This window comes from Microcaecilia unicolor, chromosome 10, assembly GCF_901765095.1.
Source record: "Microcaecilia unicolor chromosome 10, aMicUni1.1, whole genome shotgun sequence".
In the NCBI taxonomy this organism is placed as follows: Eukaryota; Metazoa; Chordata; class Amphibia; order Gymnophiona; family Siphonopidae; genus Microcaecilia; species Microcaecilia unicolor.
In genome coordinates this window covers 67,256,133-67,268,929 of record NC_044040.1, presented here as the reverse complement: position 1 = coordinate 67,268,929, position 12,797 = coordinate 67,256,133, and the positions used below count along the sequence as shown (strand labels likewise).

Sequence of the window (12,797 nt, the reverse complement as noted above, 5' to 3'; positions counted from 1 at the left end):
TAGCGTATTCAGAAAGGAAGGGGCGGATTTTGCTAATGTTGTAGATAAAGAAACGACAGGTTTTGGCGATCTGTTGAATATGCGCAGAGAAGAAGAGAGAGGAATCAAAGATGACTCCAAGATTGCGAACCAAGGAGACAGGGAGGTTGTGAGAGCCATTAACAGAGATAGAGAATGGGGGAAGAGGGGAGGTGGATTTAGGGGGAAAAATGAGAAGTTCACTTTTAGTCATGTTTAGCTTCAGATGGCGTTGAGACATCCATGCAGCAATGTCAGACAAGCAGGATGAAATTTTGTCCAGGATTACGGTTGAGATTTCAGGGGTGGAGATGTAGATCTGAGAGTCATCTGCATAAAGATGGTATTGAAAGCCATGCTATGAAATCAGGGTACCAAGGTAAGAGGTATAGATGGAGAAAAGGAGGGGTCCCAGGACAGAACCCTGGGGGACACCAACTGAAAGCAGGATGGAAGTTGAAGAGGAACCGCCAGAGTGAACACTGAAAGTGTGAAGTGAGAGGTAAGAGGAGAACCATGAAAGAACAGGGTCCTGAAATCCAATCGAGGATAGCATATCAAGGAGTATGGTGTGGTCAACAGTGTTGAAAGCAGCAGATAGGTCAAGAAGGATAAGGATAGAATAGAGACCTCTGGATTTAGCCAGCAGCAGGTCATTAGAGACTTTGGTAAGTGCAGTTTCAGTAGAGTGAAGAGGGTGGAAACCAGATTGGAGTGGGTCAAGAATAGGTTGAGAAGAAAGGAAGTCAAGACAGCGGCGGTGAACAGCGCGTTCAAGTAATTTGGAGAGGAAAGGAAGAAGGGAGATGGGGTACTCATACTACCCCTCTCCTCAAGACCCTTCACTGGCTCCCTATCCGTTTTCGCATCCTGTTCAAACTTCTTCTACTAACCTATAAATGTACTCACTCTGCTGCTCCCCAGTATCTCTCCACACTCGTCCTTCCCTACACCCCTTCCCGTGCACTCCACTCCATGGATAAATCCTTCTTATCTGTTCCCTTCTCCACTACTGCCAACTCCAGACTTCGCGCCTTCTGTCTCGCTGCACCCTACGCCTGGAATAAACTTCCTGAGCCCCTACATCTTGCCCCATCCTTGGCCACCTTTAAATCTAGACTGAAAGCCCACCTCTTTAACATTGCTTTTGACTCGTAACCACTTGTAACCACTCGCCTCCACCTATCCTCCTCTCTTCCTTCCCGTTCACATTAATTGATTTGATTTGCTTACTTTATTTATTTTTTGTCTATTAGATTGTAAGCTCTTTGAGCAGGGACTGTCTTTCTTCTATGTTTGTGCAGCGCTGCGTATGCCTTGTAGCGCTATAGAAATGCTAAATAGTAGTAGTAGTAGCGATAGTTGGAGGGACAGGTAGGGTCAAGTGAGGGTTTTTTAAGGAGTGGAGTGACAACAGCATGTTTGAAGGCCATAGGAACAGTTGCAGTGGAGAGTGAGAGATTAAGGATGTCACAGGTGACAGGGATGATAGTAGGAGAGATAGTGCTAAGTAGATGAGTGGGGATGGGATCAGATGAACAGGTAGTACATTTAGAGGAGGAAAGAAGAAGGGCAGTTTCCTCAGTAGAAACTTCAGAGGAGGAGGAAAAAGGAGAGAAAGGAGAGTAGGGGGTGCGGATTAAGGGAGAGCGAGGTGGGGAGGGTTTGGATGAAAATTCAAGGTTAATCTTACGGATCTTATCGTGGAAGTGCTCAGCTAGCTCCTGCTGAGAGCAGTGGCGGGGCTGGGCTCACCCGGCTACACTAGCTCCCGGAGGTAAGGAGAGCCTGGGAACATTGAGACTGTGATGATTTCCTGTGCAGATGAGGCACACGAGTCATCTTTTCAGGAGGCAGGCAGTTTGTTGGCTGCCATTTTGTTGCATGATCTGGGACCGCGCTGCCTGCATTGACTGACCCAACCTAGCGGCCCATGTCATTTTGTTCTCGGGTGCAGTGCTCTTTTGTGTAAATAAATAAATCTGGCCGTGCCTGTTCTCCATGGGATGCTGTGTTGTTGCCTGGATTTTTGTGTGCAGGGGATCGGACTGCCTTCGGACTCCAAGGAGGGTTGCGGATCACTTTTTCTCCTCCCCTTTCTTCACGAGTTCTGTGAGCTGTCCATTTCTTTTCAGGGGCAGGAGGTCTTGGTCGGTGAGCTTGCAAGCTTTTCTTAGGGAACCAGTGACCCACCTACGGCCCAGCCCTACTTAAAGTGTGCTGCCCTGACTTTTTTTTTAAACAATTCAACAATGTAACCTAGGCAGTTGTCTATTGACTGCAGGCCACCTGCTTGGGTCTGGGGTTGTCCTAGCCTAGCCACTCCCCTTTACGGTGACACGGAGTTGTCGCGACCTTGCTTTTCCTTTGGGGGGAGGGGGTTGCGTTTGCCTTTTCTTCTCAGGCCACAGAGGACTATTGGCAGTTCCTGCGTGGGAGCCCACAAGCAGCCTTCAGGCAGTGCTTCATGGGAATGAAGTTCTATGACAGGCCTTTTCTTTTTTCTGGTGCCCATATTATTTATTTATTTTTTTTAGTTGGGGACCTTTGAGTTTCCGCCACTTTTGTTGGCGACCATTAAAAAAAAACCCCAAAACAATAAATGAAAAATACAAGACAAAATCCAAGCCCACCCGGGCAGAGTGGCTTGGCATTGGTGGGCACTTCTGGTTTGCTAGATTTCTCTGGTCTGATGCAGGGCAACTGTTTATTTTTCTGGAGCATTTGTCTGCAGTAGCGGCAGTCCTGGTCACAGGCCTCTTTGGGTCCTCTTGGACTTTCCCCAGATGCAGTTTTGGATGGAGTGGTGGCAGTATGGGCCTTGGAAAGAGGGGTGGTGTGTAGGTCTTCTAGAACAGACTGGGCAACTTGAACAATGGGTTTCAGTCCATTACAACTCAGTGTGGCTCTGACAAGCACTTACCCTCCTTTGCCACAGATACCATACCGTCCCTCTGTGCACCACTGTGTGTATAGCTTCAGCATGGTGGTCCTGGAAGGTGGCTGGCTTTAGCGTGCAGGTTGTACGTTTCAGGCTGCTTGTAGAATTTTCTTCCAGACTGGGGCCCTCTTCTCTGGTCTAGAGGGCGGGCTGGCTTTCCTTTCTTTTCCTTTCTTGATGGTCTTGACCATCAGGTCCTGAGATAGCAGCTATTTTGCTACTGGACTATGGTTTCACCTGGCTGCCTTTTAACAGAACTTCTGTTCTCTAGTTTTCTCCTCGGAGGCTGACTACGGCCTTTATATGCCTCTTTCCCTTACTCTGTTTTGGCAGTAACTCTAGAGGGATGCAGTTGTGCCTTGGTGACTTTATGGCATCTTTGTCCGTTTTTCTCCCGCTGTCAGACAGCTGGCTGTTGTGTAGATCTCCCTCGCTTACAGAGGGTGTCCTTCTTTGTGTAAGTATTCAGATAGAAGGCCTTCTGGTACCAAACTTCCTGATTCAAGTCCCTTTCAGCTATACTTCGACTACTTCAGCTGCATGGATACCTGAATGCGGAGTCCCACAGGGATCCCACCTCTCACCGACCTTATTCAACTTAATGATGATACTCTTGGCGAAACTACTATCAAACCAAAACCTCAACCCATACATATATGCAGACAACGTAACAATCTACATCCCATTTAAACAAGATTTAAAGGAAATATCCAATGACATCAACCAAAGCCTACACATCATGCACACATGGGCGGATGCATTTCAACTGAAACTCAATGCAGAAAAAACCCAATGCCTAATATTAACCTCGCAACATAACACGAACAAATTCACCACCATTAACACACCAAAATTGAATCTTCCAATTTCGGACACCCTAAAAATTCTTGGCGTTACCATTGACCGACACCTAATACTTGAGAATCACGCGAAAAACACTACCAAGAAGATGTTCCACTCAATGTGGAAACTAAAAAGAGTAAGACCTTTCTTCCCAAGAACCGTCTTCCGTAACCTGGTACAATCAATGGTACTCAGTCATCTAGATTACTGCAATGCACTGTACGCTGGCTGCAAAGAGCAAATAATCAAAAAACTTCAGTCAGCTCAGAATACTGCAGCCAGACTCATATTTGGTAAATCAAGATATGAAAGTGCTAAACCCCTACGAGAAAAGCTGCATTGGCTCCCACTTAAAGTACACATCATGTTCAAAGTATGTACCCTAGTTCACAAAGAGGCATATTTTCAAAGCACTTAGCCTTCCAAAGTTCCATAGGTTTCTATGGAACTTTGGAAGGCTAAGTGCTTTGAAAATATGCCAAAAACTCATCCACGGAGACGCCCCAGCCTACATGTCAGACCTGATAGACCTACCACCCAGGAACGCCAAGAAATCATCCCGAACATTCCTCAATCTTCACTTCCTCAATTGTAAAGGACTAAAATACAAATTAACGCATGCGTCAACCTTTTCCTACCTGAGCACACAATTCTGGAACGCGCTGCCACGCAACCTAAAAACGCTCTATGAACTAACTAACTTCCGCAAACTACTGAAGACCCATCTCTTTAACAAGGCATACCACAAAAACCAACAAATATGAACCCCAATACAACTATCCAGAAATGCCTTACAATATTAGCTTGTTAAACTACTAGTTTGTTTCATCATTATCATGTTCGCGTGTTAAACTACTATTATGTTTTTTCATTATCATGTTACCCAAAATCCTTCTATAATACTAATTGTATATCTTCTTACATGCTTCCACTATTCAAGATGATTGTTAAGTCACATTGAGCCTGCAAAGAGGTGGGAAAATGTGGGATACAAATGCAATAAATAAATAAACATACAGTAACTATAACTTTTGGGTTAGCTGTTGCAGGTTACCCCAGCAGTTTTCTATTCAGTTAAAACAGAGGCAATGTCATTACCCGCAATGCAGTTAATGGATGCTAAAAATACATTAACTAAACCCCGGATTCTATATAGGTCGTCCAATTTGTGCGCACAGGGCAGATGGGCAAGCAAATCAATTACTGACATTAATTGGAATTAATTTGGACTTGTATGTGCATCTGCCTATGCACTATTCTGTAACACTACTCGCTCAAAGTGTCTCACTCAGAACCCAAACGGTAGCGTGGCCATGAAAGGGGCATGGGTGAGTCAGGGGTGTTCCAAAACTTTAGGCACAGGGTTATAGAATACTGGGGTTGTGCACCCAACTTGTGGGCTAGGATTTACACCAGGTTTCAGCAGGCATAAGTCCTTATGCTCAAAGCTATTCTATAAAAGGTGCTCAGCCCGGAGCACCCTTTATAAAATAGGGCTTGGTATGGATTCTTCCTGGCGCCTAAGTTTGAATGCCATTTACTGAATCTGGTCCTATCTGTTTTATGATTTTGTTTGTCAGTGCTTACATCAGGCTTCACAATGAAAGGTAACTTGGCTTATTTTATTTTTAATTGTTATGTTTACTTGTGTTTACATAATGATATTTAAACTGTGTATGCTCTATTGCAATCTGCTCAGTTATAAGGGAATAAAAAGAGTAAATATCTAATATAATAATTTGTACCGTCAACGTTCCATGGCTGGCTGGCTGGGTTCGTAACATCTTGGTGACGTCAGCTCGCCTCCAGCGTTTAATTCCCTCTCACTGGCCCGCCCTCGCGTAAAGACAAAATGACGTCAGAGGGCGGAACAGTGAGAGGGAAGGGAACGCTGGAGGCGAGCTGATGTCAGGATGTTACGAACGCAAGCAAGACAGGTGAAGGCAACGGAACACTGGACATGGAGGGGAGGACAGAATCGAGGGACATCGTGGGGAGGGGAGGGCAGGGCAGAGGACAATCGACATGGATGAGATGGAAGGAGAGAAGAGAATCGCGGGACACGGATGGGAGGGCAGGGCAGAGGACAATTGCAGGACATGGAGGGGAGGCAAGGGCAGAGGACCATCGCAGGACATGGAAGGGAGGCCAGGGCAGAGGACAATCGCTGGACATGGAAGGGAGGCCAGGGCAGAGGACAATCGATGGATGAGATGGGATAGGAGGACAGGAGAGGAGAGAATTGCGGGACACGGATGGGAGGGCAGGGTAGAGGAGAATCGCTGGACATGGAGGGGATGGGAGGAGAGGAGAGAATCATGGGATATGGAGGAGAGGGCAGGGTAGAGGACAATCGCTGGACATGGAGGGGATTTTACATCCGTAAAATCTGCCCCTTTCTTTCCGAGCACTCTACCAAAACCCTCATCCACACCCTTGTCACCTCTCGTTTAGACTACTGCAATCTGCTTCTTGCTGGCCTCCCACTTAGTCACCTCTCCCCTCTCCAGTCGGTTCAAAACTCTGCTGCCCGTCTCATCTTCCACCAGGGTCGCTTTACTCATACTACCCCTCTCCTCAAGACCCTTCACTGGCTCCCTATCCGTTTTCGCATCCTGTTCAAACTTCTTCTACTAACCTATAAATGTATTCACTCTGCTGCTCCCCAGTATCTCTCCACACTCGTCCTTCCCTACACCCCTTCCCGTGCACTCCGCTCCATGGATAAATCCTTCTTATCTGTTCCCTTCTCCACTACTGCCAACTCCAGGCTTCGCGCCTTCTGTCTCGCTGCACCCTACGCCTGGAATAAACTTCCTGAGCCCCTACGTCTTGCCCCATCCTTGGCCACCTTTAAATCTAGACTGAAAGCCCACCTCTTTAACATTGCTTTTGACTCGTAACCACTTGTAACCACTCGCCTCCACCTACCCTCCTCTCTTCCTTCCCGTTCACATTAATAGATTTGATTTGCTTACTTTATTTATTTTTTTGTCTATTAGATTGTAAGCTCGTTGAGCAGGGACTGTCTTTCTTCTATGTTTGTGCAGCGCTGCGTATGCCTTGTAGCGCTATAGAAATGCTAAATAGTAGTAGTAGTAGTAGTAGTAGTAGGCCAGAATCTTGGGATACGGAGGGGAGGGCAGAGGAGAATCCCTGGACATGGAAGGCACGCCAGAATTGCGAGACACCAAGGGGAGGGCAGTGCAGAGGAGAATCGCGGGACACGGAGGGGAGGCCAGAATCGCGGGACACGGAGGGCAGTGCAGAGGAGAATCGCTGGACATGGAAGGGAGGCAAGAATCGTGGGACACGGACTGGCGGCAGGGCAGAGGACGATCGCTGGAAATGGAGGGAAGGCCAGAATCGCAGGACAGGGAGGGGAGGGCAGGGCAGAGGAGAATCGCTGGACATGGAGGGGAGGCCACAATCGCAGGACAAGGAGGGTTGGGCAGTGCAGAGGAGAATCGCTGGACATGGAGGGGAGGCCAGAATCGTGGGACATGGAGGGGACGGCAGGGCACAGGAGAATCGCTGCACATGGAGGGGATGTCAGAACAGTAGGGATACAGAGGGGAGGGCAGGGGAGAAAGGAAAAATCGCTTCAACGAGAGCCTTAAAAACATAATCACCATTACAAGATAGCCTTGCTAGCACTCGTTTCATTTTTTTGAGAAACTGGCCTTTTTTTTTTTTTTTTTACTAGTAATACATAAATCTCCCACATTAACAAATAGCTTTAATGTATGGCACAGTACCTGATAATTTTCCTCCTGTAATTAGGCACCCTTTCCCTTTTATTTAATTTTTTAAAGTCACTTAATATCCAAATTACAATATTTAAAGAATCTGCACCATAGAGGTAAATTTTACTTAATAATAAATTTCCTTTTTGTTTTGATGGATGACATAGCTTGAAATAGCTTTGCATATAATGGAGGTAGTGCATGCAAATCTCTCTCACACATATTCATTGCGGGTATCCTGAAAATCTGACTGGCTAGGTGTGTCCCAACAACTGCGGTTAGAACCACTGTAGTAGGGTGATAATGCTTAATTTGAGAACTTTTCCTATTATGGCAACTCTTTTCATTTGAGATCTAAGTAAACAGCAAGACATTCATCAGCAATCTACTGCAGACCTAATGCTTATAAAAATATATGAACAAATGAAGAATATATTCTGGGAATTATTTTTTTTAAACAGATACCATGGCTATAATGAAAGGGATATGACTTTTTTTGTATTTCATTTATGTGCGAATCTGTATATTTAAAGGACACCTAGGCATAGGAACACAAAGAAACAATACAGTCATGCAAAGACAAGTTGATATTTTCAGAAATCTAGCTTAGTACTGTTTTAAAATTAAAATGCAGTTTTGAAATATGATAAATGAAGGCAACCAGAAGACAGCAAATGATTGAAGATGGTTTACTAGAGAACTTGGTTTAAACCCGTGACAAATATTCAATGAACATTTCCCCTGCTATCCAAACAATTTTGTACATAACAAATGGCATATGTAGATATCTGTCCAATCTAAAACAAATTGAAGTTTCCTTCTAAAAGAAATATTTTAAAAGTTGTCAGTAAAATCTTGGCTTCTAGCATCGTACTCCATGATGAAATGTTTTAGCTCTTCAATGCATCTTTCACCAATCTCGTGCAAATTCTGTCTCAGGGCAAACTGTATTGGTTTTTCCAGCGAAGGATCTTTATCAATCAACATCTTCACCACCATGCCAAACGTTTCACAATCTTGCCTATAAACCTGTGTTAAAATAAAAAAGGTGTGAAGATCTGTCAAGAACAGTAAACTCCAGGATAAGACATTAAGAAAGTGAAAATTTTGCTTACATTTATGTTGATGACAGGTCCATTATTAATTGGTAGACTTACAGGCTTATTTTCAAAAGAGAAGGGCGGCCATATTCCGACCCAAATCGGGAGATGGCCACCCTTCTCCTGTGGGCGCCCAAATCGGTATAATCGAAAGCCGATTTTGGGCGACCCCAACTGCAGTCCGTCGTGGAGACGAACAAAGTTCCCGGGGGCGTGTCGGAAGGGTAGCGAAGGCAGGACAGGGGCGTGCTTAAGAGATGGCCGCCCTCGGCCGATAATCGAAAAAAAAAAAAGGGCAGCCATAGCGAAAATTTGGTCCGCTTTTTTTGGACCCTTTTTTTTCACGATCAAGTCCCAAAAAAGTGCCCGAACTGCCCAGATGACCACCGGAGGGAATCGGGGATGACCTCCCCTGACTCCCCCAGTGGTCACCAACCCCCTCCCACCAAAAAAAAAAAAAAAAAAAAACTTTGAAAACCTTTTTTTGCCAGCCTCAAATGTCATACCCAGCTCCATCACAGCAGTATGCAGGTCCCTGGAGCAGTTTTTAGTGGGTGCAGTGCACTTCAGGCAGGTGGACCCAGGCCCAACCCCCCCCCCTACCTGTTACACTTGTGGTGGTAAATGGGAGCCCTCCAACACCCCCCCCCCAAACCCACTGTACCCACATTTAGGTGCCCCCCATCACCCATAAGTGCTAAGGTAATGGTGTAGAGTTGTGGGGAGTGGGTTTTGGGGAGGATTTGGGGGGCTCAGCACCCAAGGTAAGGGAGCTATGCACCTGGGAGGTATTTTAATGTTTTGTTTTTATTTTTAAAAGTGCCCCCTAGGGTGCCCGGTTGGTGTCCTGGCATGTGAGGGGGACCAGTGCACTACAAATTCTGGCCCCTCCCACGACCAAATGCCTTGGATGTGTTCGTTTTTGAGATGGCCGCCTTCGGTTTCCATTATCGCCAAAAACCGAGGCCGGCCATCTCAAATCCATCCAAATCCTAAGCATTTGGCCGGCCCCAACCGTATTATCGAAAGAAAATTTGGCCACCCATCTTTTTCGATAATACGGTTGGGACCGCCCCTTCTTGTAGCCGTTCCCGGAGATGGGCATCCTTAGAGATGGGCGGCCCCTTTCGATTATGCCCCTCTTAGTAATTGCAACAGGGAATGATCTCCCCATTTTGTATCTGCTGTGTACTTCCAAGAGGCCCAAACTGGCCATTATAAGGCAGAATGCTGGGCTTGATTGGTCTGACCTATCATATTTCTTATGCTTTTAAATACCAGATTATAGCAAGTTCTTCATTTTGAAGTATGTCCTGAAGGTACAGAGCGATACCATGACTTGTCCAAAGTTATACAGACAGTCAATGACCAAGCCCCCCACATGTTTCAAGACTTCATGAATCACAGACCAATGTTCTAAGCATTAGCTTTGCTGGACAGATTGTCTCTTATACATTCAAGGAAGTCAACCACAAACTCTGTAACAAAAGTTCACTTACATAACATAAGCCACTTTAAAAAAAAAAGCAAAAAAAAAAAAAAAGCACGCACTGAGTACAAACAGCTAAAATACATGCATTTATTTATTGAATATCCCAGTGAAAACAATGAAACTGCCCATAAGTACCTATCTTCTTAAATTGAAAGGAATCTTACAATACTATAATCCTCCATGTCATATTTTTAATTTCTCTCTTTTAATTTTATTAGCCTATTAGATTATATGCTCAATCTGTCAAACCAATTAAGAAGGCTACATGACAACAATTCAATTTGGAGTCCTTTTACTAAGGTGCGCTGAAAAATGGCCTGCGCTGGTGTAGACTAGTGTATTGGATGTGCATAAGTTCATTTTCAGCGCATCTGCAAAAAGGCCTTTTTTTTTTGCCAAAATGGACGTACGGCAAAATTAAAATTGGCGTGCATCCATTTTGGGCTTGAGACCTTACCGCCACCCATTGATCCAGCGGTAAGGTCTCAAGCGTTAACTGGGTGGTGATGGTCTATGCGCGTACAATGCCAATTATTGCCCGGTTAGCGCTGCGCGCCAGAAAATTTCTGACACGCTTAGTGGACATGCGTAAAAAAAATCAAATTTACCGCTCAGGCCACGCAGTAGCCAGGCAGTAGTTCAAAACTGATGTGTGTAGGCGCCTACGCAGCTTAGTAAAAGGGCTCCTTTGCGTCCCAATGGCCTCAAAATTACTAAGATCTTAGGGGACCTTTTACTAAGCCTTGTAGGCTTAGTTTTTCTGTGTGTCTGATAAATTGTGGAGGTTCTATGAAAAGGATTTCTAGTTGTAGAATGTTTTATTATATTATATGTCTGATAAAAAGTGGTTGAATATGTTGATTTTGTCAAAAAAGTTTGTTTGATGGGATGTTGAGCCAGAACGGTGGTCATATGAAGTAATAGTGAGTAAAATCAATTTTGAATATGAGTTTTTTTTTTTTTTAATTTTGGGTAAGTTGTTTCTCAGTTTCTTTTTGTATTTATTGTAGTGCAAGATTGTCTTCTTCCCTGTTGACCCAGGGAGTGTCACTTGAATAGCGATATGTTTTTGACTGAAGATGATTTAAGGCTCAAAGCCGTTAGAAGAGTTGGCTGTGAAATGTCAATTTGTGAATATCTTTGAAACACCATATAAATATGGTCACGGTTGTTTCTTCTATTTGAAAAGCTGGAAGTTTGGCGTTTTGTGAAATTGTGAGAGAATGGTTCTTTAGATTATTTGGACTGCTTGACTGCTCTGAAAAATTTGGAATTTTTGTACTATAATTAATAAATGTGTTTAACTTTTTTACTCTTTTTTGAGAGCGATCTTTTTGAACTGTTGTCTGACAGAGGTGTTCACCAACAGCAGTCTCTATACAGAACCTCGGGACTTGGACAGAGGCATTAACTCTTTTTCAAGTCCAAAATAGAGCAAAAGGAGTTGCCGTTCTTGGGCACTACAGAGAGCGTATCATCCCTGTCCCTGCATATGAAGTGGCACCGGCTCCACTGCACCTAGTTGAATTAGCATCTGCAGAATAGCCTCCACTGCCTCCTTTTTGGGTGAGGAACAACAAGAGGATGCCCATAAAGATGATGAGACCGAGCTTTGCAAATTCCAGGGTACAACCCTACTGGATGACCTCTAGGATCCACTTGTTAGAGCTGATGAGGGCCCCCGGTGGTAAAACAGGCAAAGTATGCTGGCCCTGCACCTCCGAGGGTCCTGTTGATCCTCTTTGGGATCCTTTGGCAAATGGAGAGAGGAGGACATGACTCTCGCTTCCCTTGTCCTTTGGGACCCTCTAAAGGACATCCCTTTCTGGGACTTCATGGATGATGAGATATCGGGGTTGTCCTACCCAGCTGGTACTAACTTCAATCCTTTAAACACACCCAGCCATTTCAAGATTGGCTAAGAACTGTGTCCAGTCCTCAGGAAGGTGCTGTGACCTGGTCTTTCCCAGTTCTTTCACAAGCTTCTCAAAGTCCTGCCAAAGGGTAGCCAATCCCTATATAGCACCTTACTCAAGCGTGCCTTGAAGGCCATATCAGCAGCCCAGTGTTATAGCCACAGCCATCTATGGGCTACCACCATCGAAACCAGCGAGTGTGGAAAAAAATGTGGATAATCCCATATAGCACATCTGCCAAAAAGGCTGCTTCTGACTCAAAGTGTGCCACCTGTGGCCTCAACTGGAGTCAGGACCATGGCCTGTACACCAGAAACTACATTGGCCCAGGGATGATCACAAGGGATGAAGGCTGTGAACTGCTCCCGGAAATTCCACTATATATGTATCTTAAATGTATCATCTGCTGGTCCATTCAGACCAATTTGGTTGTATATTTTCCCCAACTAAGTAACCAATTGACGATTGTTATACATTGACCATGTTTCCCATTATCCTTATTGCTATCACATATCTATTCCTTTCCATCTTCCTGCGCCTACCTCCTAACGCTCTTTTCCTTCTGCACCCAATTCCTCCTATGTTCAATTTACTTATCCATTACCCCATTAATATTACGTTTACTACAACGACTTTGTAATTCTTTATATTGTTACTATATAAGCCACATTGGTCCTGCCATGTGTGGAAAAGCGCGGGGTACAAATGTAATAAATAATAATAATAATAAAGGCCTTACAG

General features: G+C 44.8%; 1 protein-coding gene across 2 annotated transcripts in view; it reads right to left on the bottom strand.

The window, feature by feature from the left end:
- Nucleotides 1–8,223: 8,223 nt before the first annotated feature.
- Nucleotides 8,224–12,797, bottom strand: part of PPHLN1 (periphilin 1) — a 242,577-nt gene continuing 238,003 nt past the window's right edge. For both annotated transcript variants that reach the window (XM_030216566.1, XM_030216567.1), the window contains one exon: nt 8,224–8,577. In XM_030216566.1, the coding sequence (XP_030072426.1) occupies nt 8,383–8,577 (195 nt within the window). In that variant the 3' untranslated portion in view covers nt 8,224–8,382. The remainder of the gene's footprint in view (nt 8,578–12,797) is intronic.